General features: G+C 51.9%; 2 protein-coding genes across 2 annotated transcripts in view; both read left to right on the forward strand.

Moving 5' to 3' along the window:
- The window catches only part of LOC126652292 (dentin matrix acidic phosphoprotein 1-like), a 21,577-nt gene extending 11,502 nt beyond the window's left edge, over positions 1–10,075 (forward strand). Inside the window, exons 2-6 of the mRNA XM_050338989.1 lie at positions 6,014–6,254; positions 7,086–7,162; positions 7,262–7,303; positions 7,783–8,037; positions 8,197–10,075. Of these exons, the coding sequence (XP_050194946.1) occupies positions 7,106–7,162; positions 7,262–7,303; positions 7,783–8,037; positions 8,197–9,471 (1,629 nt within the window). The 5' untranslated portion in view covers positions 6,014–6,254; positions 7,086–7,105 and the 3' untranslated portion in view covers positions 9,472–10,075. The remainder of the gene's footprint in view (positions 1–6,013; positions 6,255–7,085; positions 7,163–7,261; positions 7,304–7,782; positions 8,038–8,196) is intronic.
- An 8,174-nt stretch (positions 10,076–18,249) lies between these two features.
- Positions 18,250–23,018, forward strand: IBSP (integrin binding sialoprotein). The gene is made up of 8 exons (XM_050338977.1): positions 18,250–18,340; positions 19,392–19,456; positions 19,536–19,586; positions 19,714–19,785; positions 20,001–20,057; positions 21,985–22,086; positions 22,373–22,573; positions 22,610–23,018. Exons 2-8 carry the CDS (start codon positions 19,403–19,405, stop codon positions 22,970–22,972), a joined length of 900 nt encoding a protein of 299 aa, XP_050194934.1. The 5' UTR covers positions 18,250–18,340; positions 19,392–19,402; the 3' UTR covers positions 22,973–23,018.
- Positions 23,019–24,388: the final 1,370 nt, after the last annotated feature.

The following is a 24,388-nucleotide window of genomic DNA, read 5'->3' on the forward strand; positions in this document are numbered from 1 at the left end:
CATTATCTCCTGTGCAGAATTATTCTATGTGTTCAGCATGCAGAAAAAAGCACAGAGTGACAAGAAGAATTTCCAGAGGAACAGTGAAGAGGAACTGGCCTGAGTCAAAAGGTTGTGATTAACATGTGCAATCACACATATGTAACTCCTTTGAGGTGTACTGTTGAATTCAGCTGGAAATGTAATAGAGTGTGAATATATTTGACCAGCAGGCTTAGTCTGTTGTGTAAGACTTCAGTCTGTCATTTACAGCTGCTCATTTAAGTTGACTGGTACAAAATTACAAAGAACAAGTAGGGGGGAAAAAATCTTTATTCATTCACTCATAGATCAAACAAGGAAGAGTATTAAAGTCACCACAGTGTTGACAGTGAACAGTTGATCCACCCCTGTAACTGGTATCTGGACTGGGTAAACTGATTACTGGGGGAATAAGTAGAAGATCTTACAAATCTAGGTCTTTAAAGAAGTAAGTATTTTGAACACTAAAAAAAATATATATGAGTAAGGCTAGGAAAAGCATGTTGTCAGCATTAGGGCAGAACATCTCAGTTCAAGCACTTCAGGAATTAAAGTCATTGCAAACTGGACAAACTTGGAGATATGATTTATTACTCCAAGCCAGATGAAGGGGCTGATAACCCTCTTTCCAATGGGGCCTGATGCATGACACACTGCAAGAAGTGTGCAAACCTTGTCGTGGCAGCTGATGCCGTGACTATGGGGCCAGCTTTCCACTCACAGGGTCAGTGGTGGTGATGCTCTGATGGAGCTGTGCACTCTGCACCCAGAAGGTTGGCTGAAGGCTGGGCTGCCCCAGGTCACAACTGCTCAGCATCTCCACGTGATGAAGCTCATAGTGGAGAAAACACTGGAAGCTGGCTTCTGTCCTTTGGAGGTAAGAGCCAAATTACTGCTGGTCTCTTACTCAGAGCTGCATTGATGGTGTCTGTCCAGCTTTTCTAGGCTCCCATGGGACTGTGGTAATGCTTCCTGTCCAGCTACTCCAGGCAGCAATAAATTTAGACCAAGTGAGCCATAATGACAGTACAGGAACCAGAAGAGTGCTGACTGCTCTCCAGGAGGAGGGTCTGGCAGTCCATACAGACGTCTTCATCCCTCAGGCTGCCAACCCTGTCCTGACCTCTCTGCCCACTCTGGGCAGCCCGTGCCTCCGCATTACCCATTTGCACTTGTGCAGTGGCTGTTTCATACAACCCATTCCATCAGTCATTTCCTTCTGAAAAGGAATGAAATCAGGGTACTGTGACTCACTAGACATACACACATCTGACAGGCACACAGGGTGCAGCTGCCCTTATGTCCAACCTGCACCTTGGAGCAGGTCACCCCAGGCTGATGTGAGGGCAAAGCTGGTTCCAGATCATTGCTGTATTTTCCTTCCTGAGAGCACTGACATCACGCTGCTTTGAGGGTGTCTGGCACAGATCTCCGCAGTTCCAGTTGGAGCCGGGCGTGAGCACAGGGAGGTGGCTGGAGAGAGATTCTCACGTTAAGGATCTGTTATTGTTCCAGTTCCAGCTTGTGATTAACAAACACTTATTGCTCCCACCTCCCAAGGGATTCAATTCTGAGCAGGGAGTGATTGTAATAGATATTGTAGTCTGAATGACATTTTAGGAGCTGTAACTACCCATTGCTTTCTCTGTGATTACTGCTGTCAGTGCTGAGCCTTTGACAGCCCAGTGACACTGGAGCTCCCTGGCACTGGCGCCAGCAGTGCCAAAACTGGTCCCTGATGTGAGGCAGAGCCAGGGTTCTGTTCCTACTCTTACTTTGACCGGGGGCACAAGCTGCAGTAGTCTCTGAGTGCAGGAATACATGCTAGATCTGACAGTGGCCAGGCAGAAACTAGGCACTCTGTTCACAGCTGATGAAGTCACGGCCTCAAATTAGTGAATTCAGCCAAGGTGACTGATGAATATGGATCTCCAGGACCTGACAGTTTGGTCACACACATCTGGCAGAGATGGCCCAAGGTACCTGTCCAGCCACTTGTTTCAGCTGCAGTGGACACAAATATTGCAGTGAATAGCACATATTGCTCCTTACATTTCACCTCAGCAACAAGAAGCAGCATAAACTTCCAAGTAGCACAGAACAGGTACAACACCAGCCTTCACCCCGACAGACTGTCAAGGTGATGTGCTGGTTTTGCTGGAGCCCATTGCTCAGAAGAGAGGGATACAAAAATGCTAGAAACAGAAGTAAAGGGAGTGTGGGGCTGGCATGAGAGAGAGAGGTTTCAGGAGCTCGCTTTGCATGTGTTTTGGGAGAGGGAATGGTGCATCTTGTTGGTAGGACAAGATCAGCATGCTGGTCACCTTCCTTCAACAGTGTCACAGAGACTTCAAACAGTCTGTGATGCACTTCCTCCTGAAATAGGTATCTAAAACAGGGCAGATGATTGGCCCCTTAGAAGTGCTTGTTTTCTCTGACTGCAAAGGAAACTCCTCACAGAAGGGTGGATTAACAATCCTACCTCTGTGCTGTCAGGAGGCCAGGGCAGAGGGATGTTGGTCTTGTGCAGAGGTCTAGCATTAGGGTGGGTCCTGTGAGCATCTGTAATTCAGGGCTCCAGGACTCAGGCACCTATGATGTCTTTTTTCCAGTGAAGAGAAACAGCAAATTTTAAAGGCCTAGCATAAACCTTGTGCTTGTGCACGCCTCTGCACTGTGACAACCATGCTGGTGACTTCCATCTGCTGCTTATTACAGCATTCGTAGCTTTGAGGCTTGCTTCCAGGGGGAGTTGGAATATCAGTGCTGTTCTTCAAACACCTAAAATGTTATCACCAGCTACTGTGTTACGCGTCACATTAATGCTGTGAAACGCAGACCGTATTTACTCAGGCTTCAGGCAACAGGTGTGATGCTTTTGCTCAGACCCCCTGAATGCTGAGGAGGCAAAGCCAGGCTGCTTCTCCCGCCTTGCACACGCAGCCACCAGCTGTGCTCTGCCCACCTGCAAAGCAGGCAGTGACCTGGGAACCTGGCTGGTTTGCAAGGCTGAACTTGCTTGTTTAGAGGAGCAATGTGGTAGTGAATCCCTTAGGACTGGGCACTAGATAATTCCTGGTGCTAGCATGACACTTATGGGAGAAATTAATATTTAGGAGGCAGATTTTTCCCACCTGCTCCCAATGGAAACCTCAGCACTGCATTGTAGGTTTTGTCACCAGAAGGCGCTTGGCAAAGTGATTTGAGTTTGGGTCTGGCCATAAGGTAGGAGCTGGTGTTGAGTGTTTGGGAGAGGGCTGTGTCAGCAGGCTTGAGTCCAGCTCTCGTCCTAGTCTCTCCTGCCCTAGTTCATTCACTGAATCTTTTCCTTTTGATGCTACTGACAAAGCCCACAGGTCTATTCAGGAGAGAAGTGCACTGGCAACATCAGAACTGTGAAAATACCCTGGACTGGAAAAAATAGAGGGAATGGTGGGTTTTTTTGAACAATAATAATTTCTTGAGTTTTTAAGGCTGAGATGTCTCAATCAGTGGAGGAGAGCAGCTGTTATGTGCCTCCTCTGTCAGCTGTCTCTCTGCAGTGCCAGCTTCTCTCTTGGCTCTGGCATCTCTAATCCCTCCTTGCTGTCTGCACTTATTTCTCTTCTCTGTCCTCATAAACACTGCACAGTCCAGCTTTTCAAACAGAGAAGTGATATTCCTGCATCTTTTTACCCGCTCTGCCAGTCCCCTCTGACTTGGCTACCTTATCCCTGGTAGCCTGAGGGTGCCAGCTTTAGCCTGGCCAAGTTTCCCACATCTTCCTCGCCCCACTGCTTTCCATCACAGCCATCTCAAGGGACCTACTGCCTCAGGAGAGTAGGACTTGGGGAAATGCCCAGTGACATTTGAAATACCCATCAGACAGCTGCTTCGCCCACCCTCAGTCCATTTCTCACCTCTGATGTAACAATAATCCTGGTTTGGTTTTTTTTGTTGTTGTTGTTTGGTTGGTTGTTTTTTTAAGGTTAATTGGAAGTTTACAATATGTGGACTGGGGTTTCCTTTCCTTGCAAAACATAGGCAGATCTGCTTGGGTAGTCTAGCTGATGGTGTGGGATGATCTCTGGAAGGAATTTGGGGGACAGACCTCAGTCTTTTGAGCCAGGGATATAGGAGATTACAGGGAGCTAGAGTCAGGTTGGGGTGCTGACAGTGAACACTCTTGGGTATGCTGGTGCTGTGGGTGTTTCAGGAGGAGAGGGAGGTGACCTTGGGGTGGTGACTGATGGGGCAGTGGGTGACCTGTGTCATAAAAGAGCTGGTAATGCACAGCTTGGTGTTTATCTCCTTCTTCCACCACAGCACCTGGATGTGAGGCAGCACCAGGTCTTTGGGGGCTGAGTTAAATGCAGGTTTGACATTACAAAAAAAATATAACAAAACATGGTAATTGTTGGAGGTGCCTAAAAAAGGTTGGCAACATGAACTCATATCTGGCTGGGGAGAGGGGTATAATTTTGTCCCAGGTCAAAAGGAAAATACATCCCACGGTAGCTGCAGCAGGGGTCAGGTAGGGAAGAAGAGGGAAAACATCTGCCAAAGGTGAGAGTGAGAGTAAGTGGCTCAGTGGTGACCACCATGAGACTGAGGGGCCATGGGGAAAGCAGTGGGACCTCCCTGCTTGGGGGAAGGAGGAAGATGCTCATCACACATGGCACCTTGCGGTCCTCACAGAGCAGACACACATGGCTGGTGATGATGGGGGGAGAAGGCAGGAGATTTTGGAGAATGAAATTAAGCCAGCACCCACAACAGCAGGCTGACAAATCTGGTTTCACAAGGTGCTCTGTCCAGCCACAGTGGTGTCACAGCACAAGTCATGCTTTCTGGATGCTGCTGTCTACAGATGGTACATCCTGGGCAAATTCAGATAACCCGCGGTTTACGGAGCCCTGATTCAGTCCTTATTGCTCAAATTTCCTTCAGCCACTTATTTTGCAGTGCCAGCATCTCCTGTGAATCCCTGTAAAGCTGCAGCCTGCCCATGTTCCCTGGGCACTACGCCCACCTCTGGGAATTTGGGACCCTCCACCAAGGGTCCATTGCAGGTGACTGTGGGGAGAGCCCAGCTGGCAGACCAGAGATGCATCACCTGCTCCAAAGCAACCTGCTTGCACATGCAGCGTGTTTCTATTAGCAGAGGGGGCTGTTGTGGGCACACAAGATTTAGCAATGGCAAAATACAGGCAAGGAAGCTGCCATCCTTCTGCCCGTGCTGGGGCAGAAGGAAAAGCCAGGCATACAGCTGGGGCATACTGATCCTGTCCTACACCACACGGGCAGAGAGCTGTGGTCGCACTGTCACCTGTGGAGGCTTGCAAACTTCCTCTTGTAATACCTGTGAGTGAGGAGGGTCCCTGTGTGCTGCTGCCTCATAGTGCTGTTTGGAGTAGGTGGTCCATGCTACCACCAAGAAACCCTGGGGTATATGTAGTGTGTGTATATGTGTTCGTATGTATAGAATTGCATATACATGCCCATATGCATGTGCACGTGTTGTTGCCTGTGTTTTCCAGAGCAGAGGTTTCACCTCCTCTCTGCCCAGTAGCCAGAATGAGAGCTGGGGTGTTACACTTCCTCCTTGGAGGGGATGAGATGCTCTGTATGTATCTCCACTTAGTATTTCCCTTCTCCCTTGCCTGTGCGGGCATGAAAATAGACAAGTCCTCTCCTTCCATCATGGTTTTGTGCTCCTGCCCCAAGGTACAGGAGAAGGCTGAGACCTGGCAGGGTAATCATCCCCTGTGAGTTTCATCACCCTGGCCCGTGGCACAGGGCAAACACCATTCCCAAGGGCACAGGTTAGGAGGATGCCATCCCTGGGACAGGGTCCAGTGCTTGGCGTGGGTGACGCCGTAGTTGTTTGTGTGTGTCATGGCGGGAAGTGTGTGAATGGAATAAATTTAGCAGTCAAAACACAGGGCCAGTGCAGTCAGTCATTAACTGCCAGCCCGTCTCGTCATCCTGCAACCACAAGGAGCTTTTTTAGGGCCGACGTCCTGGAGGAGGCTAGAGGAAGCGTGGGAGGCCAGTTCCTGGTGACACCTCCACGTGTGGCAGCGCTGCCCGCTGGTGCCATTGGCTGCACCCTGCCTGGGGCTGGCACTGGCCAGAGGTTAAATGCCTGCATGACCACGCTAGGGCACACAGCCCGGAGCATCCCAACACAGGCAGCCAGCTCATCCCATCCCCAGCACCGGAGGAGACGTGGGCCTGTACTACACCTTAAGGTAAAAGTTTTGGTTTCTTTTGGGTTGATCTGGCATTGCCTGGAGTGACAATGGCAGTGCTTGGGAAGAGGGGTTGTAGATTTCCTCACAAGTTTTGGTAGAAAGCACAAGGCTTGTAAGCTGAGATGTAGGAGTTGGTTTGTAAAGGAAGAAATGAGGAGTGTGCCTGCGTTTTGGGTGCAGGGTGATGCAGAGTGCAGTTAGTGTGACTCATGATAATGCAGGGCTGGGCTGCTCAAGGGACTTGGAAAATGAGAGCAGAGATGGAAGAAAGCCCCAACTGCCTTACCTGTCTGCCAGGCAGCAGTGCTGCTGGAATGCTGACCCAGGGGCCTCTGGGGATGCAGTTCTACATGGGCTTACCTTACCAGGATGCTCCACTTTGGGGTGGTGGGAGATTTTACAGGGCTGTGGGGACCACTCCAGGTGGGAAGTGCAGCTGTGCAGCCTGTGGGCTTACAGTGCTGCCCATCTGTGGTGCTGGTTTCTGTCACAGCCACTGAGCTCAGCTGGGTGATGGGCGGACATTACTGGGGGAACAAGAGGTTCAAGAGAGCTTTCCTGCTCTTTCATGATGCTTAGACAAAAAAATCTGCCAGAACACAGCCAAGTATTTCAAATCCCAAACTACAGGGAGGTTTCTGCACAGGAGGTGCCAGGAGGTGGCACAAGGACAAATCCTGGGCTTGTTTGATGACATGACAGGCTGAGCACCATGTGCCAGGATGGCAAGGTTGTATCAGCTGGAAGGGCTTTGTGGGGCCAAGTTACATCCAGAGGCAGGTGCAAATGCTTTGCTCTGGTGTGCAAATACTTTATTCCTTGTTGCAGCCACAGGGACCACAAGTGACATGAGGGTGGCTGTGTTCCTGGTGCTGCTCCTCTGGGCCGTGGCCAGCGCTCACCCCGTAAGTACACACTGGGCTGATACTCCCACCCAAACCCCATCGGTTTGGCCCAGCCAAGGTGCACTGATGACTGATCAGATGTCTCCTGGATGTGTTTAGGTGCCTGGCCGTGAGTCCACCCGTTCCAGCACCCAGCAGGAGGTAAGCCAGAGGTGCCCCAGTCCCGCAGGTAGCAGCCACTCATGGAGCAAGTCTAGGACAGGGAGCCAGCCCTGGGCAGGCATCCTTGGACCAGGGACTTGGGAGGGGAGCTGCTGCTTCTGCAGATCTTTGAGCTTTGCCCATCTACTCGGTCTTTTCAAGCTGGGTTGGTTTCACCTCATTTTGACTTGCCTCCCTGAGCATGTTCCTGGTTTACCTGATGCCTTCTCCTGTGTTGGCCCTGAAAAGGGAGTTTCTGTGCTCTGAACTGTCACAGTTTGGGCTTTTCTGAGTTGTCCTTTTGTTGGTGGCTACTGGGGTTTTTTGTATCAGCAGAAATACCTGAAGGGTTGAGGTGCAAGCAATGAAAAAGGCTTGACCACTTGCGTGGCTTAGGAATGATGCCCTGCAGCAGCAGTAAAAACATGCTGTAGTTGGTGTTTAATAAACCAAAGCATCATGTCACGTTTTGCCTCCAGGACACAACAAACGAAGAGCACGTCAACAAGCTGGGCAACCTCCTCGATGGTGGAGTTGGCAGACATCCTCCTGTTGGTGTGGAGAGGGGGGACAATGCCCTTGCCGGGGACCTGATGGGTGGGAATGCTGTGGATGAGGAGCTCGGTGAGCACAGTGGCCGAGACAATGGAGACCATCTTGGGCAGGCTCAGCACGTGAATCAGGTGGACCACGAGGCTGCAAGTGCCCGCAATGGGAACAACCTTGGTTTCCTGGTGAGTGAGTGGAGAGGCACATTTTGCTCTGCCAGGAAAGCTCCCTTGACCCCAAATCCGGCGTTGGTCAAGGCTGAGTTTGGCCTGTGTGGTGAGCAGTGCTGATAGTGCCTGTGACCTGCAAGCCTTAGCCTTCATCTCTGTTTGTCACCTCCGTAGGAGGGGGATGCACGTGATGCTGACGATGGTGACAACGGAGACCACTACGGCACTGGAGCCAATGGGCTTCCCTCCCACGCCGGCGGGTTCCTGGACGAGGAGGATGACAGTGGGGACGACACCTTCGATGGGAACAGGGAAGAGGAGAGGGGAGAAGGTCCTACTTACGTGGCTGGTGCCGACGGGGCGGGTGAACCTGATGGCGATGCTGGTCGCGGGGATGCCGGGGCTGGCAGAGGGCACGGCGACAGCAGCAGCAGCAGCAGCAGCGAGAGCGCTGGGGCAGACTACCGGCGGTACAGGAGCTACGTGGGCAGCTGGTATGAGCGGAACTACAGGCAGGGAGGGGCCAGCAGCAGCAGCCAGGAGGAGGAGAGCTATGACTTCGAGGACGAAGCCATGCAGGGGGACGACCCCTCTGCCTTCGACAGCTGGGGCAGCAGCTACAAGGTGCGCCGTGCTGGCCACCGTGCCCTGGGGAACAGCCGAGAGAGTGTCCAGGGGGATGGCTCCCACCACTGGGAGGAGGGTGATAGCAGGTCCCCGGAGGTGGAGGATGCTGACTCTGGAGAAGACAGCCCATCCGTGGAAGACAACAGTCAGTCAGAAGAGCCTGTTGACAGTCAGTCAGAGGAAAAAAGCTCCAGCCGCTCCAGGGAGGATGGGGATGGGGAGGACAGCCCCTCCAGGGAGGATGAGGACAGCAGTTCCAGGGAAGGTACTGATGACCAGTCAGAAGAAGAACTACAGGAGTTCCCAGATGTAGTGAGCACACTGAACGAGCACAGCAACAGCCAGACCTGGGAAGGGCAGGAGGATTGGGAGTCTGCTGAGGACAGGAGTGTGCCATCCATGCCTGACAGTGAGTCTGGGGAAGAAGAGGGTGACCAGAGCAAGTCCAGGGAAGATGATGAGGACCAGAGCCAGTCCACAGAGGACACTGTGGAGGAGTCACGGGAGGACGAGAATGACTCCGACTCCGTGCCAAGCACATCAGGCGAGAGCCAGAGCGCATCCCCAGAGGATGACAGCAGCCCAGAGGACAACACAGGCGAGGACAGCAGGTCCCCAGAGAGCGACAACAGTGAGTCCCAGGAGGATGATGATGACGAAGAGAGCCACTCCCAGGAGGATGCCACCCGTGAGTCCAGCAGCCATGGGGATGACAGCTCACTGCAGAGCCTGGAGAGTGGGAGTCGCAAGCGGCGGCTAGGTGCTCTCCGGCACAAACCTGCTGCTGACTACGATGACAATGACTGCCAGGATGGGTACTGATGTGGGTCCCACAGCCTCATCAGTGTGGGAGCTTTGGGGGGAGGAAGGGTTTAATTTATTTGCTATATAGCCTGGTTGACTTCTTCTCAAGAAGATGCTGTGGTTAAAATGGAGTCGTGTTCGCCAGGGCTAGACCTGGGCACACTGTACAGGGTATGAAGAGGTAGGTGATGCCAGACATAGGGAAAACACCAAGCCACAGCAAGAAAAGGCATTTTCTGAGCAGCCGTGAGCTGCGAATGACAGTAGGGGTGATGCTGCCCACTTATCCCAAGGGCACAGTGGTGGCTTGGCACTCCTGGGCATGCTGGGCAGAAAGGTCCCTGTGTTCACCCCTTATATTTACCTATCATGGCCCTAAAAATGACTGCCAAGACTCCAGCTGGAGCTTTGTGTTAGCTTGATGTCCTGCACATAAAAAGGAAAAGCTACAGCTGGTGGGCATACGTGGTTCATGGGCGCAGCAGGGTGTGAAGTACCACTTCAGGATGGGATGTATGTAATATTTTGTAGAAATGTACAGAAAACATTATATTGTACCCTTTTTTGCACTTGTATTTCAAAACTGAACTGTACCCTGTTGATTTCTTTAATTACCATTAAAAACCACCAAACTCCACAGTAGTGTGGTTTGAGATGTTGCTGTTCTTCTCTCCCGGGGGAATCAAGTGCTGCGATTTGGGGCCAGACTAGAGGGATCGGGGAGCAAAGGGGAGGTTATTTTCATGGGCAGCCACAGCATACTGGGGTGAGGCAGAAAGCAGAGGCTGAAGGTGTTCCCACTCCTGCCATTTCCAGGCACCCCAAAGACCACCACTGCCCCTAGGTGACCCTGTAGTGGAGTGGAAAATGACCCCAGCGAGCTGGGCCTGGAGCTTTGCTATATTATGGCCATCACTGGTGCAATGTGAGCAAGGGTTGTGCTGCTATTCTTGAGGCGCTGGGAAGGAGATGTTTCAGGGCATGAGGGCTCTCCTGAACCACCCGCTCTGGGTCCCCATGGTGTCCCTGGGTACCAGGTCCCCTGCAGCAGAGACATAGGTGATCAGGGAAAAGCTGTTATCATGTGCTTTTTTTTTTTTTTTTCTCCTACCAGCAAGCAAGTAAACAACACGTTCTTTATTTAAAATCCCACTCATGCCCTTCCTCCTTGTTCACATGTGTATGATGAGCTGTTCAATGTGGGTATCAATGCTGGCAGGTGAAGCCACGGGCTGCAATACAGAATTCAAGAACTAGTAACGAAATAAAATAATTTTTTACCACTTACGGCAGAACCACACTTAATTTGTAGCCTCTTTCCACCACTCAGAAGGCTGGGAGCTGAATAGCTCCTGGTTTTAGTGGAAATTATGTTTTCATTTTCACCCTGTGTAACCTTCTTTCACTTCTGTATGAGGTCACCTCTGAAAATTGCAGCTTCCCCATGCTGCTGCCCTGGGAATGAGTCTCTTTCCTGACACTCCTTCCTCCGCCCCAGTGATCCCCACTTCACAGCGAATGCCTCGGTCATGAGTTGCCCCTTATTTTTTGGATCCCTTGCATCAGTTATGTGGGTAGCCGGGGATACTGTGATGGTGATGATGCCTGTCAGGGTCTCGGGTACCAAAATGCTGTTGCAACTCCCCATCGCTGGGGTGAAAGACAGGAAGCATGGGTTTGGCTGCAGCCCAGAAGGGCAAAAAGGGCTGGGTGACAGCTGTCGCTTTGGTTTCAAGTTGTAACAGTGACGTGTTTGCTGCGGGGCAGGGCAGGGCAGGGCAGGGCAGGGCAAGGCGCTGCTGTGAACTCTCTCCCGTGTCCACCAAGCGGTGCTGCTGCTCAGGCAGCGGGGACCTTCTGGGTGCTTGGCTCTCCCGTAGGGCTGGGCCACATCCCTGGGGCCATCAGAGGGGATGTTTGCGTGGGGACAACCGATGGGGGTGGGAATGGGGACTGGGAGGGTTTTTTCGGATGCCTCCAGGAAATCGAGGAGTGCCACGCAGCTCTGCAGTGAGCACAGACTGTGGGCAGGACGGTCAAGACGCTGCAGGATTGAGGTTAAACTGCTTCTTGCAGTTTGTGCATGACCGTGTGTCCGTCCTCACCCTTGCGTGAGCGGTGCCGGGGTGAGCGGCAGCCTGGCACAGCTGGGAAGGGGACTGCTCACCCTCGCCCCTCTGCAAAGGGGGAGAAAAACGGGGTTAAGTGGGGTTTAATCTGAACGGGAGGCGCGGGTGCCTTGCAAACAGGGCACGCAGCACCCCCGCTGCCCCCTGTGCCGAGGGGCAGCCGGCTGTGCTCACCCAGCACATGGGTCCCCTTCACCTGCCTTCCCAGGGACGCGCTGCAGTCCATGCCAGCAACGCCCAGAATTTTCCTCCCGCTGCCTGGCTGCTCCCCAGAGGCCGGGGAGCCGGTGCCAGAGCTGACTGCTGCCTGCCGGTCCTGCCAGGACGGCTTCCCACGGGACCATCCGTCCTGGGCATTACGGGATGAGGAAACTACAGCCCTTCACTGGGGAAACAGGGAGGGAGCCACTCACGTTGGCTGGAGCCATGCAGGGATGTGCCCAGAAACTGGCATTTTGTCTGCAAGGACGGGCAGGTTTCGGGGGACACTGGTGGCACTGGATTATCCCTATAAAAGTCTGTTCATCCCTGTGCAAGCGGGACCTCTCTGCTTGACATCTGGATGGCCTTGATGATGTGCAGTGCTTCATGGGGTGAGGCTTTAGATGAACAGAGAGAGTGTGACCAAGAAATGCTCATTTGGAGGATTTTAAGGCATTTTTAGCAGGCCATGTGTTCGGTTTTTGTGGCACATGCCTGTTCATCAGAGGAGAGTGAGCACTGTAGGGGAGCGCTCCTGCTCTCCGCTGTTGGCCAGGGAGGCAAAGCAGCTGGGAAGGTTAACCACAGGTTCTGCCATCACTGTAGATGTTCCTGCCTTCAGTTTCGGGATGGTTATGCAATGAAGTTGTAAGGGCCAGTTTGCCCGATGGGTTAGGCAAGGATAAAAAATGCCCACATCAATGTATGCTTTTCTTATCCACCCACATGACATTTTTTGTGCATTGGGGGTGGCCTCAAGAGCTGAACGCAGTGATTTACCCAGGAATCAGCATTGGGGTTTAAAGCAGGTATTTTTGGATGCATTTAGGTTTGAGAAAACATAAGTTTGCATCATCCTAAAAGAAAGGTTTCTTGTTTGGGCTTTTTTTTTTTGTCCTTTCCAAGAAGAAAAAAGTCTATTTTTAATAAGTAGTTGGTGTGGCCGAAGTAGTGGGAGGTAGCAGTGCTGACCCTGGCTGTGGCAGCTGGACCTGGGGCAGCCATGGCACACAAGCTGCATTTATTCAACAGTCTTATTTTCCTAGGTTGGTGGGTGAAACAGAGATACCCTTGGAGTTCATAGACGCCCTCTCCCTCCAGCAGTGGCTTTTTTGACATCACAGCCAAATGTCCCAGGCTTTCCATGATGAGCTGAGTACCACAGTTTCAACCCCCTGCCATAGGCAGGGTCACCTGTCGCTAGACGAGGCTGTTCAAAGCCTGCCTGGTCTTGAACACTTCAAAGGATGGGACATCCATGACTTCTAAACCTACTCTCAGACTGAAGCCATTCCTCCTTGCCCTGTCACTACATACCCTTGAGAGAAGTTTCTCTTCATCTGTCCTGTAGGTTCCCTTAAGGTCTAACGGGATTGGCTCTTCTGTGCCCGTTGTGGTGGAATTCTGTGATGGGAACCACTCCTGGCCAAGCACTCAGTGAGGCTGGGAGAGTTTGATTATGTTTCTCTGGCCTTTTCAACATGGAGGAGAAGCCTCTGACAGAATCATTGTGGCCATCAATCTGAACAAAAGAAACATCTTGGCCATGGGAAAACAGCCTCTGTCCTCAGTGAAACACCAAAATACCACAAACCTTTTGAATGCTCTGAAGAAATTTTTAATTCCAGCTGCCTTTACTCCCATGCACTTTAATGGCAAATAACTTCCCTCCCCCCCTCTGCTGGCTCAGCCATGTCCTGGGAGTTTTGTGGTCCCCAGCACTGCTCCAAGGAGTTGGGCACTGCAGGATGATAAAAGTAAAGTTCAAGCATTAACATCCACCTGTACTGCACCCCCTGAACTCATAATGGAGATCTTAAAGCTGCAGAATGAGCAAGTAGTTTGCAGTTCAGGGTGGTTTTTTTTGTTTTCACACCCTGAAATGCAATGCGGCAAAGAGCTGGTGGTGTGTTTTAGCAGAAGGCATCAGGTTACCTAATACAGGAGCTGAACCTGCAACTCAGGAGCACAGGCAACATCTACCCTTTCTGTCCTAAACCTGATGTTATCTCACCTGAAGAGCAAAAAGTGAGTTCATGATAGCATGAAAACTTCCAAAGCCAAATTTTTCCAAAATAAAATGAGTATCTGAGTGTTAAGGTACTTTTTTTGCTAGAGACATATACTTCCCTGTGTATATATAGGCCATTTTGGACAGGGCATTGAGCAATCTGGTCTTGCTGAAGACCATGGCAGGGTGGTTAGAACTACATGATCTTTAAGGGCCTTTCCAACCCAAACCATACTCTGATCTTATGATATGTGGATACATATACTAGCTTTGTGCAACTCACATATGTATGCAGTAACAAATAACCAGTGCAAGTGCAGTAGTTCTTGCTGACACACTGCTGCAAATGGTACCATTTTAATCCCAGGCTCAGGAGTTTTCTTTCAGGGAGTAGGGTGGTCAGCAGCCATTACTAGTGTGGCATGGGAGCAGTGTGTCTCCACACCATCGAGATGCCTGACTGTCCAGGGACACTGATTTAACTTTGTTAGAGAGCTCATTTCCTGAGCTGGGTGGGCAGGTGGTTGGTTAGAACTTCTGCAATGAATCCAGCTTATCTGCCTGCTCTCCTTCTGAAAATGGAGTCTTTGAGGGTGTTTATCTGGCTTTTTCTCCTGTGGCTGTGTTTGAGAGCTCTCACATGTGGATAGAGGCAGCAGACAGGTGGTGGGACCAGACCTGGTAACTTATTCTGGCTCATGAGCAGCTTCTTGCTCCTGAAAAAGGCAAAACAAGGAAAAAAACAGGGGAAATCTGATATACAGATATTGCTCAAACTCGTGAGGGCCTGGGTGGTGGCGGGTGCTGGGATTTGTGATAATGCTGTGACCTTGCCTCAGTGATTTGCTGGGTTTCTGTTCCCAGGGTTCATGGTGCTTCAGAGTGTTCACATTACAGAGATACTCCCATCCTGCATTTTTCCAGGCAGGTAAATAGAATTAATTTCCTTCACCTGGTTTCTGCTCACAGAAAAAGGAAAATCATATGAAATGTTCAGCTGCAGAGGGTCAATATATAAGGGTTTTGTACTGATAGCCAAGATTGATATGTGGTGCATTTTAGAAATTCTCCCCTCACAGTTTTATTCTAAAATCGACTGTTAGCAAAAAAATAATAAGCTGTGTACCCAGCTGATGCTGGTTTGCATTTGGGTTTGTGCTGTAAGAGGAAGGGGAAAAAGAGAGGCATCCCTTACTCTTACACGTGCTCCCTCTTCTTGCACATCACTTCTCTCCCCAGCTGGTGGCCATGGCACACATGCTCCTGTCCCTGACAGCACACAGGGAGAGGTGAAAGCCAAGGAAAGCTCTGCCTCAGGTGCCTCCCTGCACATATTTTGGAGGTGCCTTGGTCACTGAGCTGCATGGCAGGGGTGCCCCTTTCTCTGGCTGCAGCAGCACCTTGGTCTCTTCTCATCATGGTCAAAGTGTCCTTCTGGTTTTATTTTCTTTACTTATTTTTGGCCCTGAGGTTTCTTTCCAGAATAGCTCCAGGGCGTGGAAATAGGATGGTGCAGCCCCAACCACAGCCTCAGCCCCGCAGTGGACCTGGGCAGGACAGGAGAACGCTGCTCCGCTCATTTACCACCCTGAAAAAATAATAATTAAATTTGGACCTAGGAGCCATGTCAGCCTGCGCCAGACAGGGACACTCTGACCGTGAGGTCCCCATGGGATCAGGAGAGTACATCAAAACCACACACGGTGCCCTTGCTGGGTGCAAGCCCACCCAGCTGCAGCTCAGAGCTGGTGCCAACCCCACCAGTATGGGGTCACAGGGGCGTGTCATGGTTTGGGCATAGCAGCAGCTGCCTGGAGCTGTGTGAGGGCAGTAATGTGCCCATACAGGGTTTGGGAGAGGGCTGTGTGCCTGACACCCAGCTTGCTCACAGGGGTGTGTAATGAGCAACACGGCAGTATACTTGTACACGTTAAAAAATGGATGGGAGTGCATTTCCACATGTGGGCTGCATGCTGTATGCCTACCTTCTCCCTGCTCCCCAAAAAAGGGCTTTTGCTTGTGGCATCTGATCATCTAGTTCCAGCCCCCCAGCCACAGGCAGGGACACCTTCTGCTTGACCAGGTTGATCAAAGCCCCATCCCCTGGAGGCAGATGAGCCTCTATGAGCTGTTCCATGGTTTTTTTCCAGCTGTTATCTACAAAGGTGAGATAATTTTCATAAAGCTTTCAGAGCCTGCAATCACTTTCAATAACAGATACCCTTTTGGGCAAATGGGTTATCTCTCCAAGCGCTGCTCCCTTGGACAGCCAGAGTTCTTGCAAAAGCATTAAGAGACAGAGACGAATGCTCCAGTTCTGAGATGTGAAGCTCTTTAAAGTAATAATAAGAAAAAAAATTCAAATGGAAACATTTTGGATGTGTTGGCTGACTTCCCTACTGCTCTCTCTGCATGGTGCTGTGAAGTTGCTGCTGCTGGTGGCCTGCCCAGGCATCACTCACTCCAGGAGCTAAACATAGGTACTGGCTGCACAAGGCACTTGGGTACATGTTAATTATCCTGGTGCTTTTTAGGGATCTTGGGTGAAATATGTGTTTTTATAGTCAGTTTTCTATTTTGTTTTAAGTAGCCTGGAGCAAAAGCCCTTTAATTACATTAAAAATCGCCTCCCACCAGCACTCTCTGTTCCCAAGCCCTGACGAAATTTTAAGCTCAAAGCTGGGCACATGCTCACTGCTTTCCTGGGCCAAGCAGCCCAGGACAGCATGGGACAGCGGAAAGCAGGGCTGTCTCTGTCCTGAGCCCCCTGCATCACACCCACCAGCAGGGCAGCTCCTCTAGCTGCTCCAAACCCATGGGGCTGGGACAGCATGGGAACCCTCACAGTGCTGGTCTCTCTCTTTACTGGAGGCTGCTGTGTTGGCACTGGAAAACTGCATGGCTGCTTGTTTTTTTCTTTTTTTTTTCTCCTTTTTTTTTTTCCTTTGTGTGTGTGTGTGGGTTTTCCTGGCATGAGGCACCAGCCAAAAGCCACAGCCAGCTCCAGGCCTCCCTTGTAATTAGGGCTCCTCACGTGACACAGCAGGCTTTGAAACCCATGGGGCAGGCACAGCAGGGCTGCTGGACCCCCAGTGCACTGCAAAGGACCCCTGCCTTCCCAAAAGCGTGTGATATGCATGGTATTCTATCAGCAGTTAGCAACTTCCCATGATGTACCTATTGATGTGGTGATGAGAAAGAAAGAAAAAAAAAGGCTTTGTCATTCTGGTCACAACCTGGGAATTTGGTCAACTGGATGAGGCTTTTTGTGACCCTAGTTTTGAGCAGAAACATGAACATTCAGGTCTTTTGTGGCAAAGTGGATTTTTCTGCCCTAAATAACCATAGTTTTACCACTAGCTGAGTGTCATGGACCTGCTTGAAGGCATGCTTTTTCCAACACCACTGTTCCCTCTCCAAGGGAAAGGGAAGGCTGAAGGCATCAAGTGGCAGGGGATTTGCAATTCTCCTTGCCACTGTGGAAAGCAAAGCTGCATTTCGAGAGGAGTCATTCTCCTGAGGTGCTGCAGCCCAGGTGTATGAAGGAGCTCAGGGGCCTTTGCTGAGGAGGGCAGGAAAAGTCTGGGAAAGGCTGAGAAGAGGTACACTGGAGAACTAACTGGGTGTCTGAAATTCCAGCAGGAAATGATAACTATAGCTAAAGGAGAAAGGATGCCCCTGCAGAGGTGGGTGCCAGGGCAGCATCCACGTGCCCCCATCCGCTGCTATCAGGTGCAGGGCAGGAGGTGTGGGCTCTGACCACGGGTCACCAAGTTCCCCACTGAGCTTTGACTGAGCGTGGGTGGTATTTCTGTATTTTTTTTTTCTGCTTTGCTGGGGGCATACACAGATTTCAGCTGGAGAATGCCTGATTTTGGAGACCGGGGGACCAGGCTGGCCCCTGTGTGGGTCTGCATGGTTTGGAGAGCAGGAGAAACGAAGCAGACATGCACTTTGTAGCATCACTGTGTCAGAAATTGCTCTTAAGGGGGGACTAGTGACACCTGTATCTGAGTCCCCATTTCTTTCCCTGCCCTTACCAAGGCCTCTGCAAGCAACGTGGAGAGGGATTTGTTTGGATTTAGCTTTTTTTTTGTCTAACAGCTATGCCCAAGTAGCTGCGGAGACAGGCCTTTGAGGTCGGTCTTTTTGTCTACTTGAAAAAACAGTGACAGAATTTCCCAAAAACGGGAGGTGGACACCCCCTAGGAACAGATTTCCCAATATTTATTTTAACTTAAGCCCAGAGTGTTATTATACCCTCGGCCTCCCGGCCGTTCCTCTGAGGCCAGACCCTCAATTAGGCGGTGCAGTGCAAACCTCCCCAGGTTTGGCAGCGGCATGGGGCACTATGTTTGTGCACCAAATCTGCCAGCGTTGAAGTTTTTGGGGTTTTCTGGTGCACGGCGGTGGGCTGGCGTCACTCTGGGCAGGGCGGTGACTTGGCCTGGGGGGGGCAAAACCAGACCTTATATCCCAGCAGGGCAGCAGCAGGAGGAAATCAGTGCCAGCTGACTCCGTGGGTTGCTGTCGGTGCTGCGGCAGGGTAAGCTTCCTGCGACTTCTTCCAGTCTTTTTGTTCTCTGCTGTTTGATTTTTGTGAGAGGACAGGGGGGCTCAGCTTGCTGTCAGGGCTGGATGCTGCTTTTCGTCCTTTCCTGGGTCTGTGGCTCCATGAAGCCCTTGGGTGGAGGGGGATGAGTATCCAGAGCCTTGCTGCATGATCAGGGAAGCTTGTGGCCACTTGTTTTCAGGCTTGAGTTAAATAAAGATGAGCGAACTTCAAGCGCAGCTGAGTATCATAACAAGTCCCCCCAAGCACAGCTGATGGTGGATTTAGACAAAGAAAGGGTAGGAAAAAGGAGGGTTAGTGGGCCTTACTGTGCCTGGGGGGATACCGGGAGCATCCCTCCCTGAGGGAAGGGTTGGAACATTGCAGGAAGGATTGGGTGTGCTCTTGCTCCTTGGTGGGGAAGGGCAGGCTGGGGTTTGGTGCTTAGGGTGTGCAGCTCAGACCTGCCCAGAGCCAAGCCCCCGCCCAGATATGCCTACAGGGGGCTCCTTGCCTTGGTGTCTTGCCACTGCTATTTTTGTCAATGGCAGGCTGCAGAAGCCAACTTTATTCATTCCTTTGTTTGCTTATTTATTTTTCCTCAGTGAGGTTAAACTCTCTGTGGTGTAATTCCCAGAAGCATTGCTCCCTGGGCAGAGCCCAGGCAGGTTTCAGGGGTGTGGGAGGGTGGCCACAGTAGACAGTGCTCCCAGTTGCTCCTGTCCCATGTCCAGTGGGGCTTGGCTTCCTCCCCTCCCTCAAAGGCAATGGGAAAGCAGGAGTGAGTAGTACTGCTCAGGGAAAGCAGTGCATCTACTGCATGGTGAAACTCACTTTTCAGCTATTTTGTGGCTTTTTGAAAAAACAAGATGCATTCATGGGGGAAAAAAATGAAGGATTTCGGTCTGTGCAGGGGTTGGGAGACCCCACCAAGAGATGGTTGGAGGTCAGCCTTTCTTCTCCCTGCTCATCCATGTGGACACAGACACACGGATAGTTTGGGGTAGCTGAAAAGCAAGCCCTCAACGTGTTTCACTGTTCCCAGAGAAAGCAGCCATGAGGACAGTCCTGGTCTTTGTCTGCCTGGTGGGGATGGCGTGCGCCTTCTCGGTGAGTGCCAGGCAGGGGGGGCCACCCCATCCTTGCCGGAGCTGGCGTGGGGCTTCTGCCAACCCACCCTTTCCCCCAGGTCAAGAGCTGGCTGCGGCGAGCCAAGCTGGATGACTCGGAAGAAAATGCGGTAGGGTCTCCCCCCACCCTGCGCTCCCGGTCCCACACAGTGCTGGTCTTGAGGAAGGGCACATTTCAGTCTCTCCCATACCCGAGCCCCCAGACTGATGGGATTTACCCCCTTCTCCTCCCGGCAGGTGTTCAAGAACAGGCACCGGCATTACCTGTACAGATACGTTTATGTGTATCCCCCTCAGCGACGGTACCAGGTGGGTGCTTCGGAGGGGGTGCCGATGCTTCACCGCCCACGAAGGGATGCAGGGATATTGGCCCAAATGCAGGGATATTGGCCCAAATGAGGATGGGGGGCACGGTCTGTGCCCTCTTTGCCACTGGCCTGCGGCGCTGGGCCACAGAGCCTTGCGCTGTGACGCCAGCAGAAACCCACCCACTCACCTATCACTTGGTTTTCCCTCTTCTTTAGGGCAGTGACTCATCTGAGGAAGAGGGGGATGGCTCGGAGGAGGAGGAGGAAGGGGGGGTGAGTATGGCAAACCAGCAGCCTGCAAAACAAATACGGGAATTTGGGAACTTTCTTTGGTTTTGTAGTCTCTGCTCATCAGCATTTGTGGCTGCTGACCGCCCACGGCCTTGCACTCTGGATGCAACTGGATTTTCTACTCTGGGGATTATGTTATTATTTTTTGTTGATTTTTTTCCTTTTTTGTTTCCTTTTTATTCCTGGGTGGGGGATGTACCAAACAACCCTTAGACAAATGCTCTGGGTTTCCATTTTCAGTGGCTCAGAAAGGAACAAGACAGGCCAAAAGGCAGAAACAGGGAGGCTCATGCAAGGAAGAAAGTGCTGTTAGGAACTCCTCTTACCATGCTCTTTCAGGGTGTGTTGCCCCCACAGTGCTGACAAGATTGCTATGGAAAACAGTTATGCTCTGCACTTATGTGTGTGGAGGGAGGGACACAGACTGATGAAGATTGGGAAATGCACATTTGTACCAGCCCAGATGGTAATGCTGCTCCTGTCTGTTGGATCAATATGAGCTTAGGCACCTCTGCATTTGTAAGAGGCACCCAGGTTCAAAATTAAATGCAAGGGATTACAAAGGTCTCTTGTGCCTCACTCAGCTGCAAATGTTCAAAAATAATCCGGTGGTCTCCAGCACATGGCTGCTTTGAAGGAAGGATCTCGTATGCCTGGAAACCTGTGTGTCAAGTCTAATCCCATCTTTTATTATTTTCTTCTTTTTTTATATATATAATTCAATGAAAGTCTGGAACTCTGGTACTAAAACGCCCTTTGGAGGCCTTTTTGGGGCTGGGGTACAGTATGGGGTGGCCTCTGTCCCCAGACACATCTGCCAGCCCCATCACCTCCCTACAATTTGCCCTTTTTTGCCTGTTTCTATCCTTTAACACTGCAATCTCTAGGGATAACTTTGAGTAGTGGGATGGGGCAACCTCAGAAAGAAATTAAGAGTTATGCAGGAATGTAGCTGCTGTTTGGGGCTGCCCCTTTCCTTTCCAGGGCACCAGAGTAGTGGCTGTTCCCGTGCAGGGATACTGACAGGGGCTGGTCAGCAAGAGAAATTGTGCTGAAAGGCTCCAAGGTCGGTCATAGGTATGCAAAGACCAATTATTTCAGCTACTAGACGGGGAGCATCACTCCCATCGGCACAGCTGGATGCACTGTGCGATTCGATGGCTCTCCCATTGGAGAGGAAAACAGCCTTGATTTTCTCTGGCATCACGTGCACCCATATTTTAAGGCCTGAGCTTGCCCAAAATGCCAGGGTAAGTGTCCTCGGTTTTGGCATGAGAGCAGCAGGGATTGCCCAGGGCAGGGATGACACTGACCTCCTGTCTCCCTGCCATGGCTGTGTTCATTTGCTGGTGGCAGTGTGCTCCTCCTCCTAGGCTGGGCACTGGGTGAGCTGCCCCACGAGTAGTTGCTCCAGGCTCTGCTTGCATTTGGGATATTCACTGCCTTTTTTAGTGGAGCACACTGCCATGCACACTGCTGGGAGCTCCATTCTGGTCTCTGTGGCCAAGCAGTGCTCAGTGGCTGATGGCTGGTGGGGTTCAGGCTCATGCCTGGCTTTGAGCCATCATGCTTCCACTAACCATCTCATATGACGTGCAGTGTGTCCACGTGTAGTGTACCTGTGGCTTTCTTTGTTTACTGGAAATGGGGAGAGGTGACTTCAAAAGAAAACCTTTAGATGCTTTGTAAAGCCAGAATGGGAACACCCGGCTCCAGCCACCACCACTTAATTGCACGGCTCCGGCTGCCCTGCTGCAGCTTCTCCATTTCAGCCTGGAACAAGATCCGTGGGAAAGCAGGAAACTCGGAGCAATGCCCAAAATGCTGTGTGGGGATGCTGCATGCCCCCCTCGCTGCTGGGAGGGCTGTGCTCCACTCCTGCTGCTGACCCCCTTCCCTGTCCCCACAGGAGCCGTTTCATGCTGGCACCAAGGCAGCTGGCCATCCTGCTGGAGCAGCCCCTGAGGACTGCCAGGGTGGCCTGGGAGGAGAAGTCACATCCCCCCAGCAGGTGTGGTTTGGAGAGCTGGAGGGGAGAACCTGGGAGGGAGGGGTATGTTCACTGCATGTTTTGCTTGCACCCATGGGCGCCCTACACCCCCTTTCTGCCTTGGGGGGCTGCTGTGCAAGACACTCACGGCTGGACCAAGCTCCAGGCATTAATTTGGGGTTGGAAGGGGTACCCCAAAAAGACAGTCCTGCATGCAAGGTGTGGGGGGGGATGTTCAGCCCCTTGTCACATGGAGCTGCAGCCTCCTGACACCCAAATAATGCTGTGTTGTCTTCCCCCCTGCCAGGGCAAGGGCTGCCAAGGGACCCTGAAGGGGGTCAGGCATGGAACTGCCAGCAAGGGGGAAGACTCTGAAAATGAAGACAGTGATGAGAATGAGGAGGAGGAAGAGGAGGAAGAAGAAGTAGACGAGAACGAGAATGGCATCAATGGCACAAGCACCAACACCACTGAGGGGGCTGATGGACCTCATGGCAATGGCACTGCAGTGGCTGAGGAGGGCACTGGTGCAGCTGAGGAAGAGGAGGAAGAGGAGGAGGAGGAGGAAGAAGAAGAAGAAGAAGAAGAAGAAGAGGAGGAGGAGGAAACTGAAGCCACCACCATCGCCAGCACCACCAATGAAGAGGGGCTGACCCAGGCGACCACTATGGGTGATGGGGGACCCACAGAGGCCACCACAGATGCCACCACAGTTGGGGAGCTGTGGGAGTACGATGTGACGGTCAGGGACCACGGCCGGGGGGACGAGGGCACCACCGCGGGCGGGTATGAGGAGCAGGACGAGTACGCCCGCGGGGACAGCTACCGGGCCTACGAGGATGAGTACGGCTACTACAAAGGGCACGGCTACGACGTGTATGGCCAGGATTACTACTACAGCCAGTGAGCGGGTCAGGGGGCAGCCCTGGTGCTCCCCCACCTGCCCCATCCCACTCAGGAAGGTGCAATCGAAGGCTCACGGCAGCCACTGCATGCCAGAGGGGACGCCAGGCAGCTTGCCATGCATACTGGCTCCGTCCCAGGCTTTTTTGTTTGTTTGTTTGTTTTTGTATCTTGCAAAGTGAAATGAAATAAAGCAACTGAACTGAACTTGTTGGTGATGAAAGGTTTGCTGCCAAACTTGCTGGGATCAGTGGGGCAGCACAGTGCTTGATGGTCTGAGGGTGTTACAGGTGCTCATGCTGCTCAGGGTTGAATCTTGCTATTCCAGCTCAGATGCACATGAAAGGAAAGAGGAACAGAAAGGTTAACTTGGAAAGCCTTTGTACAGTCCCCTCTGAAAAATGAAAGGGCACTTTTAGTGTCACTGCTCTGGGTTTACAGCCATGTTTTATGTATCATTGACATGAATTTCCAGTGATAACTTTACCACATCCTCCATTTCTCGGTAGCATACCTCCCATGGCCTGACCACACAGTAGGCAATGTTAATAAAGACACTAATTTCTCTTTCTGTGCATCACTAGCTGCAAATGCACGCCCCTACAATGAGGCCTCTGCTTCTGCATCCCTTCACCAGGCATGCAGGTACAGGGCTGGGAACCATGGATGTGTGTGTTGAACACCAGTACTGCAGCCCAAAATGTCCCTATCACACACACAGCCTCATACCCAGGGCAAAGGTAGGGCTGTCCACTTCCCTCCTGCATCAGGGGTGGGGATGCCTGGCTTGCAGTTCCCAGGACCCCTGCTCAGAGTTACTTCCCAGCAGGAGTGTGTCCCTGTGTAGCTAGGGACCAGCACTAAGGATAGGGAGGGAATGACTCTGCCTGGGTTCCAGGCAGGTACCACCATTTGGGATTGATGATGGCACTCATAAATAGTTTATGGCAGGCACCATGCCACTCTCACACTCCTAGAAAGGAAACCTGTGTTCAACATCCCAGTGTAGGTCTGACTGCAAAACGAGTCCAGTCTCACAGCAGCAAACTGCTGGGCATTGTACAAAACTGCCTCCCTGTGCCAGAGCCGGGTTGTAGATGCTGGAGAGGCAGGAGGTGCCGCCTGGCAGGGTGGGCACCCCTGGGGCCAAATCCCTAGGCAGCACTGGGGAGCCCTGTATGAGCTCATGGCTGGTGGGAGGGACACGAGAGCCCCATCATCCTCATCCCCAGGGGGTGCCCAAAGACGTCAGGGAACCAGCATGGACAAAGGGCCCTGGCACTGCCAGGGGCTGGGTCCCACTCCCACAGGGCGCGTAGCCCAGTCCTGTGTGCGTCAGCCCCCCAGGCACCTGGCAAAAGCTCTTCTCCCTGAGCCAAGGCACATGGGCTGGCTGCTCTGGTACTTGTGGGGCAGCATC

This window comes from Myiozetetes cayanensis, unplaced genomic scaffold, assembly GCF_022539395.1.
Source record: "Myiozetetes cayanensis isolate MyiCay16 unplaced genomic scaffold, myiCay2020 scf75, whole genome shotgun sequence".
NCBI lineage: Eukaryota > Metazoa > Chordata > Aves > Passeriformes > Tyrannidae > Myiozetetes > Myiozetetes cayanensis.

Bases quoted from the DNA above. Each gene is read 5' to 3' on its own strand.
- IBSP (XM_050338977.1), top strand. From the start codon at position 19,403: ATGAGGACAGTCCTGGTCTTTGTCTGCCTGGTGGGGATGGCGTGCGCC. The intron at 19,457-19,535 runs GTGAGTGCCAGG...CCTTTCCCCCAG, and splicing joins GGATGGCGTGCGCCTTCTCG to GTCAAGAGCTGGCTGCGGCG. The intron at 22,574-22,609 runs GTGGCTGAGGAG...GCTGAGGAAGAG, and splicing joins CTCATGGCAATGGCACTGCA to GAGGAAGAGGAGGAGGAGGA.